At 38.4% G+C, this 22558-nt stretch overlaps 2 protein-coding genes and 1 long non-coding RNA gene across 10 annotated transcripts in view; 2 read left to right on the forward strand and 1 right to left on the reverse strand.

Moving 5' to 3' along the window:
- Positions 1-4741, forward strand: part of HSPBAP1 (HSPB1 associated protein 1) — a 7167-nt gene extending 2426 nt beyond the window's left edge. Inside the window, exons 3-7 of one of the 5 annotated variants that reach the window (XM_022807611.2) lie at positions 1099-1296; positions 1764-1972; positions 2444-2650; positions 3109-3340; positions 4257-4741. In XM_022807611.2, coding sequence (XP_022663346.1) covers positions 1099-1296; positions 1764-1972; positions 2444-2650; positions 3109-3340; positions 4257-4447 — 1037 coding nt within the window. In that variant the 3' untranslated portion in view covers positions 4448-4741. The remainder of the gene's footprint in view (positions 1-1098; positions 1297-1763; positions 1973-2443; positions 2651-3108; positions 3341-4256) is intronic. The other 4 variants (XM_022807612.2, XM_022807614.2, XM_022807613.2 and 1 more) reach the window with 4 other exon arrangements.
- Positions 2928-20836, reverse strand: beta-Man (beta-mannosidase). 4 transcript variants are annotated; one of them, XM_086991080.1, is made up of 14 exons: positions 20491-20836; positions 13624-13770; positions 12960-13207; positions 12654-12774; positions 10826-10951; positions 10453-10651; positions 9312-9519; positions 8897-9067; positions 8519-8699; positions 7859-8044; positions 7380-7646; positions 6982-7180; positions 6265-6589; positions 2928-5852 (listed from the first exon to the last, which is right to left on the reverse strand). In XM_086991080.1, exons 1-14 carry the CDS (start codon positions 20834-20836, stop codon positions 5697-5699), a joined length of 2880 nt encoding a protein of 959 aa, XP_086847206.1. In that variant the 3' UTR covers positions 2928-5696. The 4 variants fall into 4 exon arrangements, with proteins under 4 accessions (XP_086847206.1, XP_022663335.1, XP_022663334.1 ...); XM_022807600.2 differs by having other exon boundaries at positions 7380-7631; positions 12960-13270; XM_022807599.2 differs by having other exon boundaries at positions 12960-13270.
- On the forward strand, positions 16001-22551 carry LOC147755352 (uncharacterized). The gene is made up of 2 exons (XR_015329185.1): positions 16001-16352; positions 20517-22551. It is a non-coding gene; the product is annotated as an uncharacterized LOC147755352 (long non-coding RNA).
- Positions 22552-22558: the final 7 nt, after the last annotated feature.

Genomic DNA, 22558 nt, shown 5'->3' on the forward strand with positions numbered 1-22558 from the left:
ATATATTATCTAATCGTTCGGTATTTAAGATAGCATAATGAACTCTAACTTTGTTCTTTTTTTGTATAGTATAGTGCACTAATATTATCTGTAACCTTTTAAAAGCCGTTTGGAAAGTAACCAATTTATTTGTCATAAAAAGCTTCTTATTATAGCTCCTGCATTATTTGCACCGTGATTCCTTCGGTGTGTAGCTCTTTCTGGTTGCTTAGCTGTGACGTTTTCCATAAACTTTTTTCTTCAGGCACAGTACCGTTCAGTCATAATTAACGCTTGCCTCATTAAATTGTAGTGTATTCCCAGATTCCCGCTCAGACATTATACGCTTTTACAACCGTTTGCTCGAAATGTCTCGCCGATTCAGTTGATTTACTCGCTAACGTGACCATCTGCGATCATCGTGGAGAATCCATTTCCCATTACAAGCTACAATCCGGTGCTAGAATTGCACCCTGGAAAAAACTCAAGCACTACTACAGATCTCTTTTTTTGGTGCCCATTCAGATCATGCAGTACCTGTTTGTCAATTCTTTTCGCTCTTTTAATTTGATGGAGATGAGAAAATATGTATTCTCACATACATTGAAGCCGAGTGCTAACGTCCGTGCATTCTTAGATGAGTCGGCTCCCATCAAAGCTCGCGACTTTTTACTACTCACCTTTCATAAGGGATCATTTATAGGACTCGACCCCTCCTCTCGACTCCTTCCCAGAATCATGTGACACAATGACTCGCGATAGTAGAACCGTCACCGGATAAAAGATTCATATGGCGGGCTATCTTCTTCGCTATAGTTCCAAACTGGAACCTATCTTTGTAATTACTGTTTATATTTTTGGTGGTTTACTACGACTTGCTTGCTAAAACCCTAGGTGACGATATCAGAGTTAACGGTTCCAGATTTCAAACTGTACAAGTGGATTTTGAATACAGAAAATGAATTAAAAAAAAAAGTGTATCAATAGGTGTACGGCGCACACAATTTATAAAACAACGTTCTCTTGAAAAAGAAATTCATATATATATATATATAAATTGTAGTTAATAGTTTTACTTTAAATAGGCAATCAAGTACGAAACATAGGATCTGATTCCAGGTTATTTTAATAAACCTTCCATTGACCTCCATGAAAGATGGGTCTATTCGGCATACAACTGGATGTCGGCTGGAACAATGAAACGAAAAGATTGTCTTGACTGGTCTTTTTTCGAGAGTGGTGACAAGGATTGCACGCACACGACTATTTGGATGGGTAGCAAAGGAGCATTTACACCGTGCCATCGCGATAGCTATGGTAGGCTAAATACTAGTACGCATGTCCTATAGCAGTTCCGCTGTAGCACTAACCTTTTTTAATTGCTCTCTCTGCGAATCTGTGAATATGCTTTGCGAAAGAAGCTTATCTTATAATAAAGTCACCTTGTATTGAATAATTTAATATTTTTTCCAGATGGTGGCAAAACGCGATTCGGCCAAAGTTTTTGTTGTTCTCATTAAAAGCATGCGAAAAGTATCAATATATTTTGATTATTTAGTCCAATGAATTTCAGGAAAGCTCGATACTTGTAACAATACATCACACCTAGTTACCCGTTTTAGAAGGCAGAACGCAATCTGATTCTGTTATGTAGTAGATTTTGAGACGAAATGTAACGTAGGGCTGTGAATCGGCCCAATGGTAAGTCAACTTGAAAATCTATAAAATAAGTAGTAGTTTCTAACATTTGAATGATTGAATGAATTGTTGGTTTTTGGCTCAAGGTTTAAATCTCTCTTGCCAACTAATAGGTGCCAAAGAGTGGTTTCTGTTCCCTCCATCGGACGGTAAATATCTCTACGAAACTCGTCTCCCTTTCGAAGAATCAACGGTTTTCTCTTCAATTGACTTTAACAGAATGCCAATCAACATTGCAAAATGGCCGTTGTTTAAGAATGCCACGCCGTATCGTGTCATTGTTAAACCCGGAGAGGTAAGCATTTAGACAGGACCATCTTAGTGCACTACTTTGTCCTGTTATCTGCATGTCATTAGCTTAGATATAAATGTGTCTAGCTCCTGATAAGTGTATACGTATTTCTGGGTTATTTTAAACCGCCTAAACATAACGTTGAATATTTCTGACAAAAACGTTTTCATTAACACTTTGTGCAGATTATAACATTCCCTTCGCTCGGCATCTATTAGAGCTCTCGAGATTAAGTAAGTTCAGCATTAAGCCTTTTGTTTTATGCCGTAAAGTATAAGGGTGCGCGTAAAAACACAATCTATCTCTACCGTTATGCTAACTATGCGAGCGTTAAATTACTCTCTATTGCTATAATATATTTGAAACTAAGTAAATTCAAGTTGGAGCAAATTTCTCATTAGCTGCTATCAGTTGCATCTACCGGTGACACCTAATTTTACTGGAAGCTCCCACTATCGGGTCGGACAATTTCAGGTGCTGCTTATCCCAAAGCACTGGTGGCACTTTGTCCGATGTGTAGATGACGGCAATATAAACGTCAATCGATGGTTCGACTTAGATTCAGATGCAGCCGATAAAATAGATGAGGCAATAGCATCCCTTTTAGTCGATCGTATTCATGACTTGGTTGAAGGGAAGTTGCCAGCGTTTAACGGCGTTCGACCGGTACGCAGTGTCAAGGTAAACAAGATAATTTATTTTTCCATTCCGAAAAATGATTGTTTGGTAAAAATTATGTATTTCATATTTTTCAACGCTGCTGTTTTAAGACGCGTAACGTAAAGGTAGCATTACCTAAGAGGAGCTTTTTACAAAGAATTATTATACAAGGAAAGAGTTTAGCTTATTAGCTTCTTCACGCACAGCAATGTGCAAGTAAGTTCGAAGGCCAACCTCCATTGAGGTCCCGATTTTACGTATGTAGCTATAAGACAATAAAACGAAAGGCACGAGCACATGAGGCGGACGCATGACATTATGCAATACTTTTATTATACCAAGTTTGAAGACTGCTTTTCGTGAAGCGATGCTTATCCGTATATATAAACGTAGCTGTTGGGTTCTACATACATCATATCACTGTATCTTCGTTACAGAAGCGTAAAACGGATGTTAATTGTTTCTGCTATCCTTTACAGGTCATTTTTGAGGCTATTAAAAGGTCTCTTGAGAAGATGAATTGCGATTCGGACACAGCCGAGCATAGTTGCACTCAGCCGTCCGAAGAGCCTATACGGCACGACTCGTTAGATGAAGCCGATTCCACACCGTCAATTAGCGAACCAAACGATGAAGAGATTGTTAGAAGGTACCTAATATCTCCAGTCGAGCGCTGCTCGTTAGAAGAGTTCATCAAGGCTACACCCAAACGTAAGTCGCACTACAAGTTTATAGATTTTATAGATATATTTCTATTTCTATTCTAATTTATATAGGTTTGTCTCACAGCTTGAGTTCGGCTATAGGCCGACGTTTAATACAGACAATGAATGATGGATTTTATTGTCATAAACAGGTAGCACGGACATGTGTTATATTAGAATATTTTGCCTGTCGGTCAACAGGAAGTACTGGTTATAAGCGAACCATTTCGCTGCGAATATTAGGCCCTACTCTCCATTGTCGAGTGGCACAGGTGTAAGTAATATAAGGAATTCCAGGAAAAAAAGGCCTAGGTTTTGTCGGGCTGGAAGTGGGAAAAATGATTGAATAAATAAAGGATTCAGCTGGCTCTCTTCGTGATAGGGCCACTAGCGGAATTGAAATAAATGTTGACCATTGTTTGGAAAATCCGGCTTCCTTGTGGTATCGGCGCTAACGGCATATACTGAAGTACATGAAGGTCCTTTAAAATAGCTTATTAGTTGCATCGTATATGGCTAGCCACCGAGTACCACCAGTTAGAAATTGTACAATAAATTTGCTTCTTTTGAAGTAAGCAAAGCCGTTCTATACGGTTGTCGTAATACTGCATTGTCGAACAATATTATCATTATTTCCGTCTTTTCCTGTAAGTTTGAACGTATTATTTTTCTTTTTATATCTTTAACCTATACGTTTATTTTCATACTTTTGACTTCACCTAAGAAAGTGCGCTCTAATTTGCGTATTCAGCTGTATCACATCGTTCTACGACGAAAGGGTATCTCTCAAAAACGAAATAATGACTAATTTTAATTTTTGCTGGTTTTCGGTGTGCTTGTTGCTACGCTCTTACGCTGTATTCAAACATAAATCACCGTAAAAGTACATGTTCGCTTCATTTGTGCTATGATTATGTTTTCAGATGAATCCACTTCTAAAACGCGAGTAGATTTTTCAACGAATGACATCTTCAGAGCCGTACTTGACTCAGAGGTTCTAGCCCTAATAAGAAAAAAGCTCAGCGATAGATATTGTCGACAGAACAAACAGTTTGAAGATAGACCAAAAGGGTCAAACATGAAGATACAAATGTATTCGAGGGACCCCTTATAAAATGTTGCCATTGTGAATAGTACATGATAACAATTACAATAATAATAATTCTTGCAAATGTATAAATACCAAATGGCTGCTTGTGTATGGTTTGTCAGGATTATACTTTTGTGCAATGGCTGGTCAAGGGCAGATGAAGGTTCAAACTCAATATAGAGACACGAGGGCTGCATCTAACTGGCCCGCGGCCCTATCAGTATAGTAAGTTTTGTTCGTCACGGTACGAAATATATTTGTATAGCCTTCGAAAGCATATAAGAAGTTAAATAAACAATAGTATGTTGTAGACAATCATTTGTTGTCATACTTATTTAGAGAATAATTTGTATAGTTGATCTTGAAGCCCTAGGTGAAGAATTTAGAAGCTTTGTAGATAGTTACTTTGTACAATTGTAGGCAAAGTATTATAATCACATGTATACATTTTGGCCTTACTAGTTGTTAACTAGGCCATAAGTAAAATTAAGCGGAGGTATTTATTTCCTATTTAAGTTATATTTACCCGCGTGCACTATAGGTTACTGTGTACATTTTATGAATGAGTGAATTTATGAAATAGTTCTAATCATATTATTAATCCCTATCAATTTTAGGTTGTAAAAGAACACTATAGAAACGTACATAATATTAACGCTAGAATGGCTATTATCAAAAGTTAAAGTTTCAAAATTCAAAAGAATTTCACATCCATTTTCCTTTAGTGTATGGCTATATTTTTCACTAAGGTCTTCTTCTCGTTTTCCTTTTTAGAGACGCCTTTCATCCTATTGCTATTGTGACGGTCGGGTGCATCCGCATCAGAAGGCATGCCCTTGTTTCTTTTGAACGATTCAAATTTATTCATTTTCGGACGTTTCATTCATTGTTTGAGTTCATAGTATAAAGTTATTGTACTGAATTAATAAATAGCGTGCACAAATAAATTCTACATTCAAGATGTACTCATGTACTTCAGTAGCGCTTCAGCCGAAAATTGTTAGCAACAAGCAATTAATTTGAACGGCGCATGACTTCGCCACGAAAGGGGTGTACTTCACACCAACGTAAGTATATCTATTATCTATATCTTAATATTGCCTAACAACCCCACATATATTACATCTTCTCTATTTGTCTTACATTTATAAAGTTTACTATTATATATAAATAAGTTTGTATGTATATATACTTTGATAAAACCTATACAGATTTATCACGGATTGAGACTATGAGTAAAAAGCTCGTTTGGTTATTTCGAGCAAAGGTTATTTCAGGCTTCGGCTTTAGGCAGATCTACAGCATGACTATATTGGACAACGAAGATCTTCTTGGCAAGTTGGGCAGCCGTCACGTTAGAACTGACGGTGATGAAGCTTACTGTCTTCTTAGGTTCATAAAGGAAGAAGCCATTGTCACTAAAGTGGCCCTGGAACGTTCGTAAAATTCATCCTTGTTAACTGACTTTGATAAGTTAGTTCAGTTTTCTATAATTAACACAAACCACAGCCCCTCACAGTTACCATAATTAAAAGTTTTAAGATTTTTCAGACTGGCCATTTTGAATTGCTATTGATCTATTAGCGTAATGTAGCGATATATAGCAATGCAAAAGACAAATAACGAATTACTCACTTATACTTATGCATACTTGGGAAAGGATATACCAAACTCTAAAGTTGCTAAGAAATATGAGGATATATGTGTGCCTTGCTGTACATAATATTAGTTATGCCACATGAGATCGCAAATTAGTATATATTTCTAATGTTTACAAATTAATATTTCATTGCACAAAGAATTCAACGAATAACTTCTAATAGGTAGAAGAAATAATTTACCTTAACGTCTCCGGCTTCAAGCCACGTAAATGGCGCTGGTGCATTGCCTCGGACTTCAACACTGAATTCGTATCGACCATCGTCAGTCCTGTTTGGCCCTAGCACCTTGTTGATTCGAACGTCAGCGTCGACAATCGAAGTAATCTTTTTTGGCACTTCAAGGATCAGCCAGTTATCCGATAAGAGCTCATCTTTTGAATCTCTCATCAACACGATAAGGAAACATGTTACAAATGTACATGGCTCATTAAAGAGATCATCAACTTTTATCGAAACCGCTTCCATCGAACAGTCCGAGCAGAGATCTTTTTTGAGTGACAAGGACCTGAAATAGGGACGACAGTTTTTGTGATGTAAACAATTTGCTGTTCTGCGGCAGATATAGTAGTTATCGGTAGTGACGCCCACCAGTACAGTATAATATTTCGTTAATCGTATCAAGCAGGAATTTCGATTTAGCTACGATCGGAAGGGACATGTGAATAATAGAGATAGACATATTTAAATACGGGTATGGAATAAGAACGCAATATAAAAGTATATAATGGAACTCTTGGCAGCAAAGACGCGTGGTATTTTAGGAAGCTCTAAATAATAAATCTATAAAATATAAAGTACGCGGAAGGGAAGAAGATTCAGCAAGTTCAACTAACGAGTTTTTTCTTTACCCTAGGGAACTTCCTTCCAACTAACCTAGGTGTGTTATTTTGTTCTTACCTGACAGGTACGAATGAGTCGAAGCTGTACAGCACTAGCGTGATATTAACTGGAATCGGAGTTTCAAACTCACTGATTATCCAGACACTGATATCATTTCTATACGGCCATAGTGAGTGTTCGTGATGCGCCGTAATCAGAAGCGAGGAGAAGAAGTTCTTGGCATAGTTGTGCAACATCTTCCAGGTGCCATCGTACTCTGCACGTTTGTTTAGGATTCAGAAAGTAATACATGATTCATGATTTTATTTTGGTTTACAATGAGGTTTTAGCCTATTGAACTGAACACACATTGTGCTATCTGTGCGCAGTTAGTAAACGAAGAAAATTATATTTCTTGCTAAAATGTGGGAATTAAAATCGAGCTAATCACATATCGCTTCTCTTTTGAAACCTACCTATTGAAGCCCATGTCGGTGCTTGCCAGATGTCATTCAGTTGCCAATAGAGGGCGCCCATGTTGTGTCCCTCTCCGCTGCTGCTGTCGATCTGACTTCGGTCGCGACGGAACTTTTCGACCGCCGTTTTGACTGAGACGGCCTGATGGATTTGTGTCAGGTAGCAAAAGATACGAAACTGTTCTTGAGGGCCGAGACTGACTTTGGGCCCATTGAACTTGGTGTAGACCTTTCTCTCGATATTCGCGTTACCTGGAATGACAAGAACTGTGGAAATCGATCGAAACGTAAGACGGGACGGAGCGAAAGCGGAAAAGCGAAGGGAAGGCACTCAGAGGGTTGTTTTTGACACGGCTCGAATGACTTAAAGACGCATATTGCCAGGATATGTGCAATTTAGGGTGCCTGTGAATGGAGAGAGATTTTGGGTAGTGAACAGCCAAGGGGGCACTTTAAAGGATTAAGGCGGGCGAACTTACCAACCGAACTATGCTGCCGGTGATTGGCCAGTTCAGATAGAGGAAATACAAGGTCGTTAAGGTTGTCCGTTGCCTGTGACCAGGTACGTAGGGATGGGAAGCTTTGGAAACCAAACTCGGACACGAATCTCGAAGTCGGAAAATTATTTGGCTTCCAGCTGTCCATCAAGTAGTTGTAGAAGTGGACTGAAACATAACAATATCGATTAGTAGTGTCAGTTAGAAGAAGAGAAACGAAGAGGCAATACAGTAATTTTGTTTATATTTTGTTGTTACATTTTAGTGTACATATTAGTACAGTTGACAAAAAATTATGTAATTCCATGATGGGGAATTCGTCAATTTTTAACATTGTTATTTCTAACAACATTTAAACACATTTAAAAACAACATTTATAACACGTATATAATACGTACAATAAAAAAATGCGTACTAAAAGCTAACATAAACAAACACAGCTACATTCAAATGGTTAAATTTTTATAAGTTTGCCATAGGATTAATATTTTTTTAAAAACTTTTTACTTTTTTAAACATTTTTTAAAAACTGTTTTACTGGAATAGTGCACCACTAGTGATCGACAACCAATTCAGTGATAAAGGACCACAGAAAAGTAGCATATTGTAAAAACGGCGAAAAGTCTTTTATGGCGCGGTACCATCGCCATAGAGGTTGCTTCCTGGAGAGCTCGAGAGGTAATCCTCCTTTTCGCTTTGCAGTCCATTCGTAGGACTAGAAACGAGATAGCTCCTGAATGGATCTGTTTCCTCGACGATGGGTTTAATTGTATGGACGTAAAGCGTACGGTAGTCATCCTTGTAGCGTGTGAGGTGAAACATCTGTCATAACATTGACAGGTGTGGATAATTAGTGCAGAATTCTCATGCTAGCCGCATTCAACTATTACATAAACAGTCCATAAATCTGATTCATATTTTGCATACATACAAAAATGTATATGATCTTCTTCCCCGTTTACTTTTAAATACTTGTGCTGCAACAATTGGCCGAGGCACATCTTGCGCGTTAGTCTTACCGTTTGAGGCCACCAAAAGCTGGCAATGGCCATTTCATTTTCGTTATTGCCAGCCCACAGAGCCAGAGAAGGATGGTGTTGTAGGCGACGTATGTTTTGGCGGACCTCCTCCGAGACGGAATCCAGAAATTCCTTGTTCGATGGGTACAGCGCGCACGCAAACATGAGATCCTGTTAAATAGAATAATCACGTCGTGAATCAATCGACACCATGAGGTCTGCTACAGGGGCAGCTCAGCGGTCGAACTGTATTTGATTGAATAGTTACTTTGTAGAACTTTTGAAAAGGCTGCTCAAAGCGTACAAAGCTAGTAAAAGAGTGGCTAACTAATGGCCGTATATAACTTTCTTGTAAACGATATGATGTCAGATTAGGTATCATACTAATTTCATGCGAGGTGCTATATCTCGGTACCTGCCAGATCAATATTCCGTACTCGTCAGCGGCCTCGTAGACTTCGTCCAGTTCGTAGATGCCCCCGCCCCATATACGTAACATATTCATGTTGGCTTCCTTCGACGAAAGCATCAATGAGCGAATTTTTGCTGACGTTACACGTTCGAGTAGTACGTCTAATGGAATCAGGTTTGAGCCTTTTGCATAAATTGGCCATCCGTTCACTCTGCGAAACAAACATAGGTTAACAAAAAGTTTAAAAAACAAGATTGAACACAGCTCTGCGAAAAGTAGCTTCACAACCAAGGCCAGAGAAATTGATTATGTTGGTTAACAGTGACTCAAATGTAAAATAGTACGCAAGTAACAGTTGCCTAAATTTATGTTATGATTTTATAATGATAACGTCACAGTCCGGATTAATTGCTAAAGCAGCTAAAAAATTCTACTATTAAACTTAGCTCAGATCTTAATTGCTTGGAAAGGTCAAGCATTCTAGGATAACGTTTCAAGTATGTATGTTTGTCTCGTAGAGACCTCAATTGTAGTTGTAAGACATTATATTATCTGGAGTGTATTTAACGGAGTAAAAACAATGATACATAGGCAAGCCATGTCTACAAATCGATCATAGCATTTACAAGAAGGCGAATTATTAATCGTATTATTTTGGTATAATTTACAGTTTCTGATTATCGCTCTTTGCATCTGAATAAATGTCAGTCTACTACCTTTTTTAACAACTGTAGAAAAATTTCGTTCAAAAGATTAATCTTCTATAGCTATATCTTAGATATAACGACCATCTCATAAGTAACTTCTCTAACAGCTTTCCTTACTATATAAACAATGCAATACGGTAAAATTGACGATTCTCATCAATTCTTGGCCTACAACTATATAATATGCCTGTTTTTTGTACTTCAACCTTTTCGAATTAATCAGATATGTCGTCTAAAGTATGTTGATGGTGAAACTACTTTAATACGGACATATTTCACGAGTTAAGCTATATAGCTTCTAGAAACCTCTTTGAAAATGGGATCGTTAAAAATACATTAAATCACATAACCAACGTTGTAAGTAACTGAGTAAAAATAGAGTAGATTTTAGTTCCGAAACGACGAGTATGTTACTTACCTTTCCAAGATAAACTTACTTAAAAAAGAAGTTCAAGCCAATAATTCCCGGCATGGTGTTCTGCACAAGTTCAATAGTTCGGAACCCGATTCTAACGTTCTTCGAAGATCCTTCGACGTCGACATGTAGCTGATAGAGAACTTGATCGCCATATCCGTTAGGCCACCAACGATGAACCTTCCTTTCGTCGACGGCAATGTTCGATATAGTTACCCTGCCTAAGTTCAGTACATAGGCTTATGTGCAATTGATAGCTTCAGCATAACATTCTAAATAAATACACAGATGCATAACTAATTGAGAATTTACTGCTCGGGTTATCTGCATTAAAGTCGAGTATATCGAACTGTAAAGAAAAACTGCCATGCAATTTGTCCTATAGGGAATCATACCATCTTCGACAGGCATGTTTCTGTTGAAGATTTGTCCGACTGTTTCCAGGTCGACCTTTACGCTAACCTGTGGTGGAACCTGATTGCCTTCCACATATATAACTAACGTCACATTCCATTGGTCACCTATAAGGTATATGCAAGAATTTGCACAGAAATCACAATATAAATGAAGATAATATAATACCAGATTAATATGTACTTCTACATGAAGCTGCGAACAGTCACTTCATATCGAATGTGTGCTTAACAATTCATCTCAGGTACGTCCTACAAAAGCTATTGACGGTTACATTGCAAAATTATCTTATTAGAATTATTGTATACCAACATGTTTAAAAATATCTTCTGATGGCACATCGACACACAAAAGATAGAACTGAATTTAGTGTTCATGCCAAAATGATTTCAAAGGCATTTTATATCTTTTGCTGACGGGTGGGTGGGAATTGTACTTGCCTGCCCACTTTCTATAGAAACGAATTTGAGAGCGAGGTAGCAAATAGCACAAAGCTACAGTCAAAATTTACCACCAGCCGGAATTCTGACAAAGCCCCATACGATTCTTCAGCTTCCTGCCCACTCACTCACGTTAGGCACAGGGGGTGCAGTAACGTAATACTGAGACAACAGGCGCGAACGCTACCGTAATAACACTAGTCCGGTATTTTAGACTGAATTCGCCATACAACATTGAACTGATAGAACCATTGACTAGAAAACGAAAGCTATCATGATTCATTGATTGCAGTAATAATGTGGATCGAAAGTTAGCCATATAATGACATCGCCATTTCCGTTACGTTTCCTCTGTTTACAATAATTTGGTTCCTGATCTCGTGCTAACTACAGTTAAATTGAATTTTTAGCGTGCATTTCAGGCTCATTTATTAACCTTCGTGACCTGAGATAATGATGCGTTTTAGGCGTTCAACACTGTCGTGTACTATAGTAAATTAAATTGCTTTCTGATGAATGATGAGATTGACTGACTAGATTTCATAAAAAAAAAGAAACAAAATCGACGACCCCGGTTTGCATGCGTCTTGTTGCGTAGACTTGACCTATATGGTTTCCACTTCTAGTAACTAGTTAAGAGAATGCATGCTTGGATGAAGCCATTAGGAAAAATTGTTTTCAGTGGCGATATCTTATGGGTTGAGGAACTAATAGAGTACATTGTGATGTTACTCTACGCTACGCACATAGTAAAATTTTGCGGAACTCTAATTGCTTGTCACGGAGATAGACGTTGTTGCCCTCCAATCTTGTGCCACCTCAAAAATGGCCATCTGTTAATCAAATAATGGATGCCACTAAGAATCAAACAGACATAACACCTTAACCATTCGTATATACATACTTGGCGCATTCATATAATAAACAACAACTCTAACAGATTATACTTTTTTTTAATAGTTAACTTGCTTATTTTGAGGAACTTATAATTGTCACTAGGTGATTGAATCCGACCATTCGCGAATGTGAATGTCCATTAAAGAAAACACATTTATCGTTTACGATCACCTTGAGTTGGGTCTGCTCCATAAAACAAGGTGCAAATAAATATAGTAGCAATAATGATAATACTAGTGCAATCAGACGTGTGCAAATTTACTCATGATACATTGCAGTAGTTGACTTACCATGGAAATGGGCCTGGATCTTGGAAATGGAGCTACGCTGCTTGAAGCTTTCGATATTCACGATTTTGAAGTTGACCAGTTATGCTACGGGCCTTAATGTACTACATGTCTAAACGTAATAGCGTATCATCTCAGAAATAGCTCCTAGACGTTTTGCTGATGCTGTATGCAATTCAACAAACCATTTTCTTGTGTTCCGATGACGACATCCCGCAGTAGAATTTTGTCATAGTATTCCAATTCGACGCTCTTCCAGATACCCGACGAGGGAAAAGCTGGTCCCCAGTCCCAGCTGAACGAGCTCTATTGGGCAGAGTATGACGGTCAGCTATTAGCAGAACTACATAAACTAGTACATGATCAATCTTGTTAAAACCAATGGCTCTGAGCCAAAATATGCGACTCTCGTATGTTTTTCGAAAAGAAAATGAACCTATCCTTAAATTAACAGCATGCAAATAGCCCAAAAGCAATCGTAGGTAATATACCTGCATCTTGCGAATGAAGTTGGCGTGCTCTTCGCCATTTTGGGATGCCGGATGTGAAGTGGGATAGACTGTGTAATTGTTTTGGTAGAACTCGCTGAATTTCATCAACGAGTAGAAAATCGGTGATTGAATGGCGACGGTCAGATTGTTGTTATCACCTTCGTTGAGCACGCCTCGCACGTCGACCACGTACCTTAAGAACATGTTATCGGTTGTGAGAATTTTACGTCCATTCAGAGATATGTTGGCTGCAGTATCGATGCCGTGAAAGACCAGATTCAAATTAGGCGAGGCCAAGACAGCCACAGGGACTGTAAAAAGCATCACATTTTCGTACAGCGTTCCAGCAAATTAATAAAGTTGTGCCGTCTAACGTTGCGATCAAATTCGTGTAATTTTTGTGAATGTCTAATTCGATATGTGCTGAAGGGGGCCAGCATGAACCAGTCGTATTATCTGTGTCATAAAAGCCAAAGTGAAGTGGCGTTGCTGGCAATACCCTATGTATCACATTTACAGGCTAAGCCTTCGATATATCGACTGACCAAGGATAGTGAAAGACGAGAGCTCCCCTTTAAACTTACTTGTTAATGGGCGAGATACTCCAGGCAATATTATTTAATATAAATGAGCATGCATATAGTAAATAAAAGTACGTTTTCACCTGTAAATTTAGAGGTCCACGTCCAATCATCGTAGCACACCCATCTCTGAAGCATGTCATTGAAACGATAGTATGGTTCCGATATTATTCCGGCTCTGTGCAGGTCGCTATAGATACCACCAGGAACTCGTGCTGAAATCGAAATTGCTGAAAATCAAATAGTTCGTTTACCTTTAGCAACAAGAATTTGATGTCCAGTTTCAGTAGGCACAGCGACTCAGAATGACCGAGCGCCCTGGAAAATGCGTTGAACAGGTACTTGATTGAGGAGAGTAATATTCCATGTGATAGCGTAGGCATACGAAGCTGCTTTGCTCAGTCCGGATCTACTTTTTCTCTAAAATATCACTATGTATTTATGGAGCAATTAAACCTCGAATGAAGAGAAACCGAAGTTTATGTACAATTTCTCCCCGAATACGAACGAAAATCGCGCTGCACAGATCCATAGTTTGTTCTGTACGGCGATTATGTCACGCCATATAGTTATTTGTGAAAGATTTGTGTGGAGGTTTCACCCAAAGGGTGTCGGATAAAGTAAAACTAAATAAAACATATCTATTATAAAAAAAACTTCATGAAACCGCACTTGAAATTACATAATAGATCGAGACAGGCTACCCAATTTTGCGATTTTTTTTATTTTTCTTAAAAAATTACAGGCTAAGCTTCTTTCAAAGTCGCTGTCTCATAATTAAATTCATCTAAATCCGAAAGTAAGGTGGCGTATTTTGAACCAAAAGATAAACCGGTCATTATCTCTATCTCAAACATAATATATTGCATTTATTCTCTACTACACAGAAAGAGAGGAAGATGTTTCTGGAGCGGAGATACATTTTATCCACTGTCACGAAACGGTTCACGTTGCAGTTAACGTCTTTTCTGTTTTGATGGGTATCTACAAACGAAGCCATGGCAACAGCGCTTTGTTTTCGCTTTCTCATTTGCTGCTCCTTGGCATTGCTTTTTACCAATTAACTGCACAACGTTCATAGAAAACAACACGTAGAAGCGTAAACGAAGTATCGTAGGTTAGAACAGCAGGGCGGGAGCCGGCCGTTTGTTCGATGAAGTGGTTAACGGCAATACCGGACGTAAAACCCGAAACAAAAAGGCTAGAGCAGATAACGTCTAAAAAATGGTGACAGTTTCTCGAACGAATGAGTAAAATGTTAGAAACTCTGTGGTGCATTATTAAATGAGGTTCTATTAAGGCAGTCTCTCTCATAGATTGCTGTTTTATTACCTTTGTCAGATAAACGGAAACTAAATTTGGAACAACTGGCGTTCCTCTCTACTAGGACCGGAGCTTAATTTAGATACAATAAACGCTAGTGTTTTTGAGCCTGTTTAACCATAGTCTGCTCGTAGTAAAATTTCCTAGTTTATTTATCGTACGCCATGCTCCCCTGCTCGTTCGTAGTGTAACTCGTCTTAGACACTCGTTTCTGACGATATTATAATGCACCATAATAACGACCGTGGGTAAAGGAAACTGTTGGAGTGTTTAATATGTCAATGTTAAGAGGAAGAGGTAATTAAAGCCAGCAATGAAACGTTTTTGTCTGGTATATAAAAACAATAGTAATTATTGATAACACTAATTGCCTCATCGAACACCTAATCGCCCCCGAAATATTTCGCCCTAAGGATGGAACCGTCTTACGCTATTTAGGTTGATTTTTGTCATTAGAGTGACTTTTACTTGGCAATCAACAGCTAGTAATTCCCATCTAACCTCGCCTTTTAGCACTTCTAGTAATAATGTAGCTTAGTTGGATACAGAGAAACTGCTCAGTAACTAAACCTGTTCTGTTAGCTATAATCTCTAACCGAACAACCGATCCAGAGAATTCAAATGTGAGGCAAAACAAATCGAACGCTCAATCAAGAACTGCACTACTACGCCTTTGTCTATGGGAAAAATACATTATACTGTTCGAACGGTGCAAGCGAATCATTATGCAAATAATAAAACGAGGACTCGATATTTGCGAAAGATTATCATTGGGAAAGCAAACGCTTAGCCGGCACCAACTGTATATATACACCAACCGCGCATACGCCTTGATCAACTTAACATACGTCTCTAATCTGGGTTTGATACAAAACGGTGTCGCCGCTGATATACAAAACATCTGTCGAACCCAATAATTTGGAATTGACTTATAAGATATACAGTCAATAGAAACGTCAAGGAACTCTACTGCCATTACTCTAGAGAAGAATTTTAAATAAAAATAAACATTTAATAGACACTTCAGTAGCATGGGACACCAGACTGGCATGTCGCATGTCGAAAACAAACGCCTGCCATGTTCATCCATAATTAAAACGTAGATTCGAAAAGAGCGCGGTCCCGGAAACGGTCCTGTTATCAAGGCAGGTAGCCTTTGGGTGTCTGTTTATCTCTTGAGGATGAAACAATCGCTCATCTCAGTGTGCACTTTGATCGTATTTTTAAGCTGCATCTATGAGCCCACATGAAGCATGACACTATCAATTGCTCTGTTATTCTTTTCTGCAATTATGCTTTTTTTATTTGTAGCAAGTCTAATAATTACTTTAATCGCCAACTGATTAGAGCAGAGATTTATGCTATGCCTGCTATTGCTGTTGATCGTTATTGATGAGCCAACGGGAGTTGACTGGGGTCGTGAGTACATCACCTCGTACTGTGGTAAAATACAACATAAACGCGTGAAGTGCTTGCAGTAATGCGAATGGTTAGTATCGCAAAGAAACGGTTTTTTTTTGTGGACTTTTGTTCATCTCCTAGAAAATATTGTATACATTTTTAACATACAGATAAAACGCTGTCAAAGTCAACTGTGCAGCGATCAATTGTAGATAGGTGTACTTTTTGGTAATTTTCGCAGGGTGGTGTGGTAATTTCAATAGCCCCTGTGTCGCTTAGCTATCGGATGGCTCCCGGCGAAGGCGCGACCGAGATAGAAATAAATTTTGCTTTTGACCAAACGCAGAAAACGAACGCCAGCTATCTGCTTTCACTGTCGCACAATAACTGAGTCTACAATCAATGAACTCCATAGCATTACCGTGGTATCCATTAGCTAGGTACCTATATGGATCTTTGATTTTTTGTTGTACTAGTTTATGATCAGACGCACAAAGCGGTAGTGAATCGATAACGAGCCTAAAACACACTATTTTTTATTAAGTAATTTTTGCAAGAATAGTCTTTGATATTGTTTCTTCACGTGCAATCAGCGACGCGATAATTCGTTAATAGCATGCAAAGGATTGTGATAGATCATATTATGATAAAACGTTTATAGTTTAGTGGTTTAAATGGAGCCATGGATGTCCACGATACGAACTTCTGCTCTACACCCACCTACAACGAAAAATTGTTATCGATGAAGGTTTCTTGAAATACGCTTATGAGTAGTTATAATAAGTGGATAATAAGTTGATAACTACCGGTGAGTATGTTAGATCGTAAGGTATTAGCAAATGAATAACTATGAGGCGATCTCAAGCTCTACCGACCCATGGAAGCAGAACTTCTATAAGTTTGATCTATATAATTTGATGTTCTAGCTTGAATAATATCTCGCTATGTGACTGAATTTATTATAAAGTAATAAACTATTATTATACACCTTTCATCACGATTAGTTATTACTGAGCTCAAACGACTACTTTTTTTTGCTACAGCCATTTTTTTAAAATTTAAACCGACATTCCTGTCTCCAAGACTCTCGCATCTAAAATTGCGCGCGAAGCAGGTTTTCCTCTTCTGGATATATTATACGCCTAACTTCTATACTGATAAGTTGTTATTGGCTCTTTTAGAAAATCTTGTTCGGTGGACCAGCTCTACAATACCCAAACAAACAAAATATTAGAAAATTTAAGTATAGCATTTTTTCTAAGCCCATGACAATGTTATGCCTTCTAAGAAAGCCCAAAGACCTTTCTCTCCCATGTGTTTATATATATAGCGCGCACATTTTCAAGCGAACCTTTTGAAGTGCTAACACTAACCAAGCTGTCAAATGGTTCTAACCCTTTGAATGAAATCGTCCTTTGATTGGGTAAAAATAGCACTCGTCTTGTTTAGAAATATCCAGTATTTACCTTACCTCGGAACAAGCCTAAGACATTTTTTTGGGTGCATCAAAAACGCACAACGGTTTCAGGGTGCATGACGTCGAAAAAGATGTGCTTTATAGCGTGTTCATACACAACGTACGCTTAAGCATTATTAAAACTTAGTGATCAATTAACACAGTCAGTTTCGTTGTACAATTTAGGATTTGCTAAATTCGATTACGAAATTAAGCCACTCTTTGTGTTACCCAGAAGGTTCACTGTGGGATATCCGCAACATAATTTAGGCGCTTGATTACAGTAAACTATAAGTTAAAATGTATTGTCCTAGTCATCGACAAGGCTAATATTGATAATCGTTATATGAAATCTTTAACTGAAAGGTTTTTAGGCACTGAGAACATCGGTAGGAAAGACCTTGTTATTCAAAGGTTAAAGTACGTTGGCGATGTTCAGCGCAATTTTAGTATTACTGTACATACGTATCGGAATCATTAACGATCAATTAATTGTTTGTGGCAGCTACGAACGGATGCGTCAGTGAATTCAATTAGGGCGACAGAGAAGTTATCTTTGTCGATTTGGAAAGATACGTTGTCTGATAGAAACATGTACTATAATAGCAGTTAGGCGAATATGTTAGAAAAAATATATATGATTTATAAAAAACTAGTTGCCTTATTACTAATGTCACTTTCAATGTCAAAGAATCACAAAGACAGAGACTTTAAAGTATAAGTTACAATAGAAATACTGGCACGATTTCATATTGATTCAAAGTCTGGCCGTTTCGAAGGAGCAGCTTTACCTTGCGAAACTTACGCAACTGCATAAGTTGAACTCACTTCATCAACGTTATTCACGTACCCAGCCCAAACGTCAATTTGCCCGATTTCAGAGGAAATGTTTAAGAAGAATTTCTGTCAGGTGTTCTTTTTCACGCAAGAGTCCAGAGAAATGCAATAAGAACCTTCTAAATACACTTTTGGTATGCTACCTCAATTCAGGGACGGTTATATCGTTAGAATAACTATCTTCACGTATTTGCTGATTGTTATTTAGTCACACACAACAAAGTTTTATTCAAATCTATGAACGTACATACAGTGACGCATTGATTCGCTTTCATTTTGTTCGAAAGGGGAGCTTCGTTTAGTCGACCCGGCAAGATCAAGGACAGGCAGTTCCAAAAATATATATATACACATATATGAATATGATTTTAAAGGCAAGCACTTATGTGGGATCCGTGTTAAACTTTATAGTTGCGGTGAAGTTCTGTGTCTATTTAAGACTGCAGGGCTCCCGTTGCCAGAACCATCGGTGTAATAGAATTCTTAATAAGCTTTTATAGCAGAAACCATTTAATATGAGAGATTAAGTCTATAAAATAACGATTGATTGCGGTGGGGTATTTGATACGTTTGCCTATTTTTCACAGAAACAAACACACATGGCAACGAGCATGATCTACTTATGCATTATACATTGACACATCAGCCGCATAGTTTCGATCGCTGTGTCATTTTACAGTTAGCATTTTTTTTTTTGTTTTTTGGCGCTGAGTTCTGCCCCATGAGTGTTCGATGGTGATTTGCGGATCTGCCGCTTACCGTTAATTACGACACATACCCGATATACTGCACCGAATTTCGGCCGGCTTGCTACTTAGTCTTTCTTATTTTTTTTTCTCGATAACCGAATCTGTTTACATTTGAAATAGGACTTTTCTATTATCACCAATTGTATAATACGTTTGCAAATTCCAGTGATAAATAGCATGAGTCGTAAACAAGGTGGTGATGCGTTGTACAACGACGAAAGAGAATGATGATGCATATAAACAGCAGATATAGCAAAACCGAGTGACTTTGAGGAGCCGTCGATTGAACGCATGCCAGATTGGGTGCGACTTCGTGCTTACTTCCTCTGTTTTCTCAACAGGGTTCGAGTACTACTGTGTACGTACAATTAGGCACAGTGGAACAGTGACTAGTTAACCGATCAGCGTGGGATTGAGTACCGAGGGGTGGACTTCATTCCGCCGACATCATTATCTATTAATTCTCAATGTTTCTCACTCGATCAATTGAGTTTTAATTAATGTAATATATAATATAAATAATAACCTATCGATACTATCCTTATAGTACTAAAAACGGTTATCTTCACCAATAGTGGTAAATCCTAATTTTTGGACAAAACTGAGAGCAATACGGATCAGTAGGTACTTTTAAATTTCTAGCTGAGGATAATTAAAGTGTTCGAACTACCACTTTGATTGTACCCTATGTGATTGTACTTTTCTTTTTTTGGTCATTAGTAAACAAGGATACTAGTTAGGGCTTGTGATTTCAGCGCGAAAAACCGTGCATCCTTGGTTCAGCTCTACCCAGCCTTTGTACAGCCGAGAATTATCATTGGACTTTATGTAACACTACAATATATTAGGGCAATTACAGTCTAGCTTTTCACAGCGGTTAGAATGTTATTTTCATGATGTTCTAGTCGCACATGATAGGATAGCCAATTGAAAAATCGACATGTTTTTGGGCTCAAAAGTTTACTTTTAGGTATGCACAAATCTAATCGCTGAGCTATAAAAATACATCTTGCTGTCATCTATTTAATAATGAACAAGTGTAACCTTGTTTATTTACAACTTTGTTCCCCCTTACTCGTTACGGCAGGAGTTCTCAACCACTATGACGCGAATGAAAAGTGCCCAACGGGTTTGTGCATAAGCCTTTTCGTGTGTCTGTTTGTGCTTGTCCATACGAAACTCACATCTATTAGCGTTCGTTACTTTCCAGTCGTCTCCATCAAGCAAAACTGAGTGCGATTGAGCTCGGGAAAGCATCACAAGGACGTATGCAAGGATTAAAGTCATCTTTCCGTACGATGATGGCGATAAATCTGTTCGAACGCCGCTTGATGGCACATTCGTCGAACGTAACGCTGCAGCTGTTATCGCGGCTGCCCTTGTTTTGCGTATAGGTATTCTCCTTGTTCCTTTGTTTCTAGTTAGCTCCGACTCCTCTTTGTGCTTTTCGGTTGGTGAATGGCCGAACAGGGGCACTGTCGCCGACGGCAGTTGCAATGATTGCGCAATCGATTGACCTGACCCCGTCATTGGGACTCGGCGATTGTCGGTGACGGCCGCAGTAGCACACAGCTCCACTCACAATCAAGTCTCTCCTGTATGTTTCACACGCCAATCACAAATGGCCAGTCAGTCAATCAGGCAGCGTGCCGCGATCAGGGGCGCTCCGATTCCGACTAAGTGTCTGCAGCTAACACCGCCAATGCTTGTACGAAAACTACTCACTGTACTATTATAAACATCCGTATATCAGCAGCTTTATCCGCGACTTTGGGTGATACCGGCGGAAAACGTCGGCAAACTGGAGCACAATCACCGTGTCCGTGGCGTCAACGACTTGTCGAGCTTTTGATTGCAGACTGAAAGAGATTGGGACGAATGAACGGCGACGAGCCCTCAACTGGCCGTCAGCTAGCCGCCGCTTATTCAAGAAACGGGACAGCTATAAAGCGTAGGCGATCGTATTTGGCAATGATAGGACAACAACGCCGACGAGGTCGATGTGAAAGCCGTTATTGTTGTCGCTCTAATTGCACCCGCGGACGCAAGTACTCAGTTCTCCGTTAAGCTGTTACACTCCGCTAGGGAGAGGAAACGGTACGAGAAACGCGAGAGATACTTGCAATAGTAGCAAAAGAGGCAGTTCACGCGACAGGCATTTTACAATCTATGTCGGTTGTCGATAGCGGGACCAACCAATGACTACTTTTGCTTATTACTGCTCTTGCCACGACGATATATATAGATTAGCTATGTGCGGCCAAGACTGACGAGTAAGGGGATGAAAAGAAGGCTTATTGTATAGTAGAGCTGTATTACGAGAGATAACGGAAAAATACACTAAAAAAATCTTGTATAATTAATATTGTCTAGTATGAAATTGTTACGTGTTAAATCTTAAAATAGAGGTCTGTCTTTTCAAACCGGCATGACTCCTGGGCCTGCACAAAGTTAATCTGAATCTGAAATAACTAAACGTATGCTAATGTGAACTCTCACATGGAACGGAAAATACGTAAGAGGAAGTTAATGTTAATGCACAGATGCACTGGGCACCCAAGAAAGTCCGGTGTGAATGAGAGATTTATGTGAGAAGCTGTATCGCATTTCAATGTAAAGATTACTTTAATGAATTTTTTTTTAGATTTTATAAATAGATTGTAAATGTGAAGCTCATATCTTGAAACTATATATCTTTTTTAAAAATTAATCGTCACGCGCTATAGCAGCCAGCGCTATTCTATCAAAAAGTTTCCGTAAAATCCATCTCAATAATAAAAAAAGTACATCTCAATAATGCAAAAAGTATGTTTAGCTTTGGACAAGAAGTCCGTGCTTGTCAAATAATTTTAAATTTTATATCCGCTTCCTAAGCGGATTTTTGCGGATATTTTGGATTTTTCTTGTCTGACTAATTTTTGTTCGAGGAAATACTTTACGTTTTGACATACGTTTAGACTAAAATCGTATGTTTAAAAAAATCGTCACATAATATCGTCAACTTCTTTATATTGAATAATCTTCTTATTTTTTATTTTTATTTTATATATATATATATATATATATATATATATATATAAAGCCTGTCCTCAACTACCCCTTTTGTGTAATAGAAAAGAGTGCAACAACAATAACACCCTTAATTGTCATTTTTCTAAACGTATTCTGAACGTAATCGATGTGAGCCACTAGTAAGCAAAAGGGCTAGCGAGTTCTTGCGGAATAAACTCGTTTGAATGTTTGGACATAGTA

Source organism: Varroa destructor, unplaced genomic scaffold (genome assembly GCF_002443255.2).
Source record: "Varroa destructor unplaced genomic scaffold, Vdes_3.0 BEIS01000005.1, whole genome shotgun sequence".
NCBI classification, from domain to species: domain Eukaryota; kingdom Metazoa; phylum Arthropoda; class Arachnida; order Mesostigmata; family Varroidae; genus Varroa; species Varroa destructor.

Bases quoted from the DNA above. Each gene is read 5' to 3' on its own strand.
- beta-Man (XM_022807599.2), bottom strand. From the start codon at position 20,836: ATGACGGGGTCAGGTCAATCGATTGCGCAATCATTGCAACTGCCGTCG. The intron at 13,271-13,623 runs GTGAAAACGTAC...TGCTTTTTACAG, and splicing joins GTGGACCTCTAAATTTACAG to TCCCTGTGGCTGTCTTGGCC. The intron at 8,700-8,896 runs GTAAGACTAACG...ATGTTATGACAG, and splicing joins GCTTTTGGTGGCCTCAAACG to ATGTTTCACCTCACACGCTA.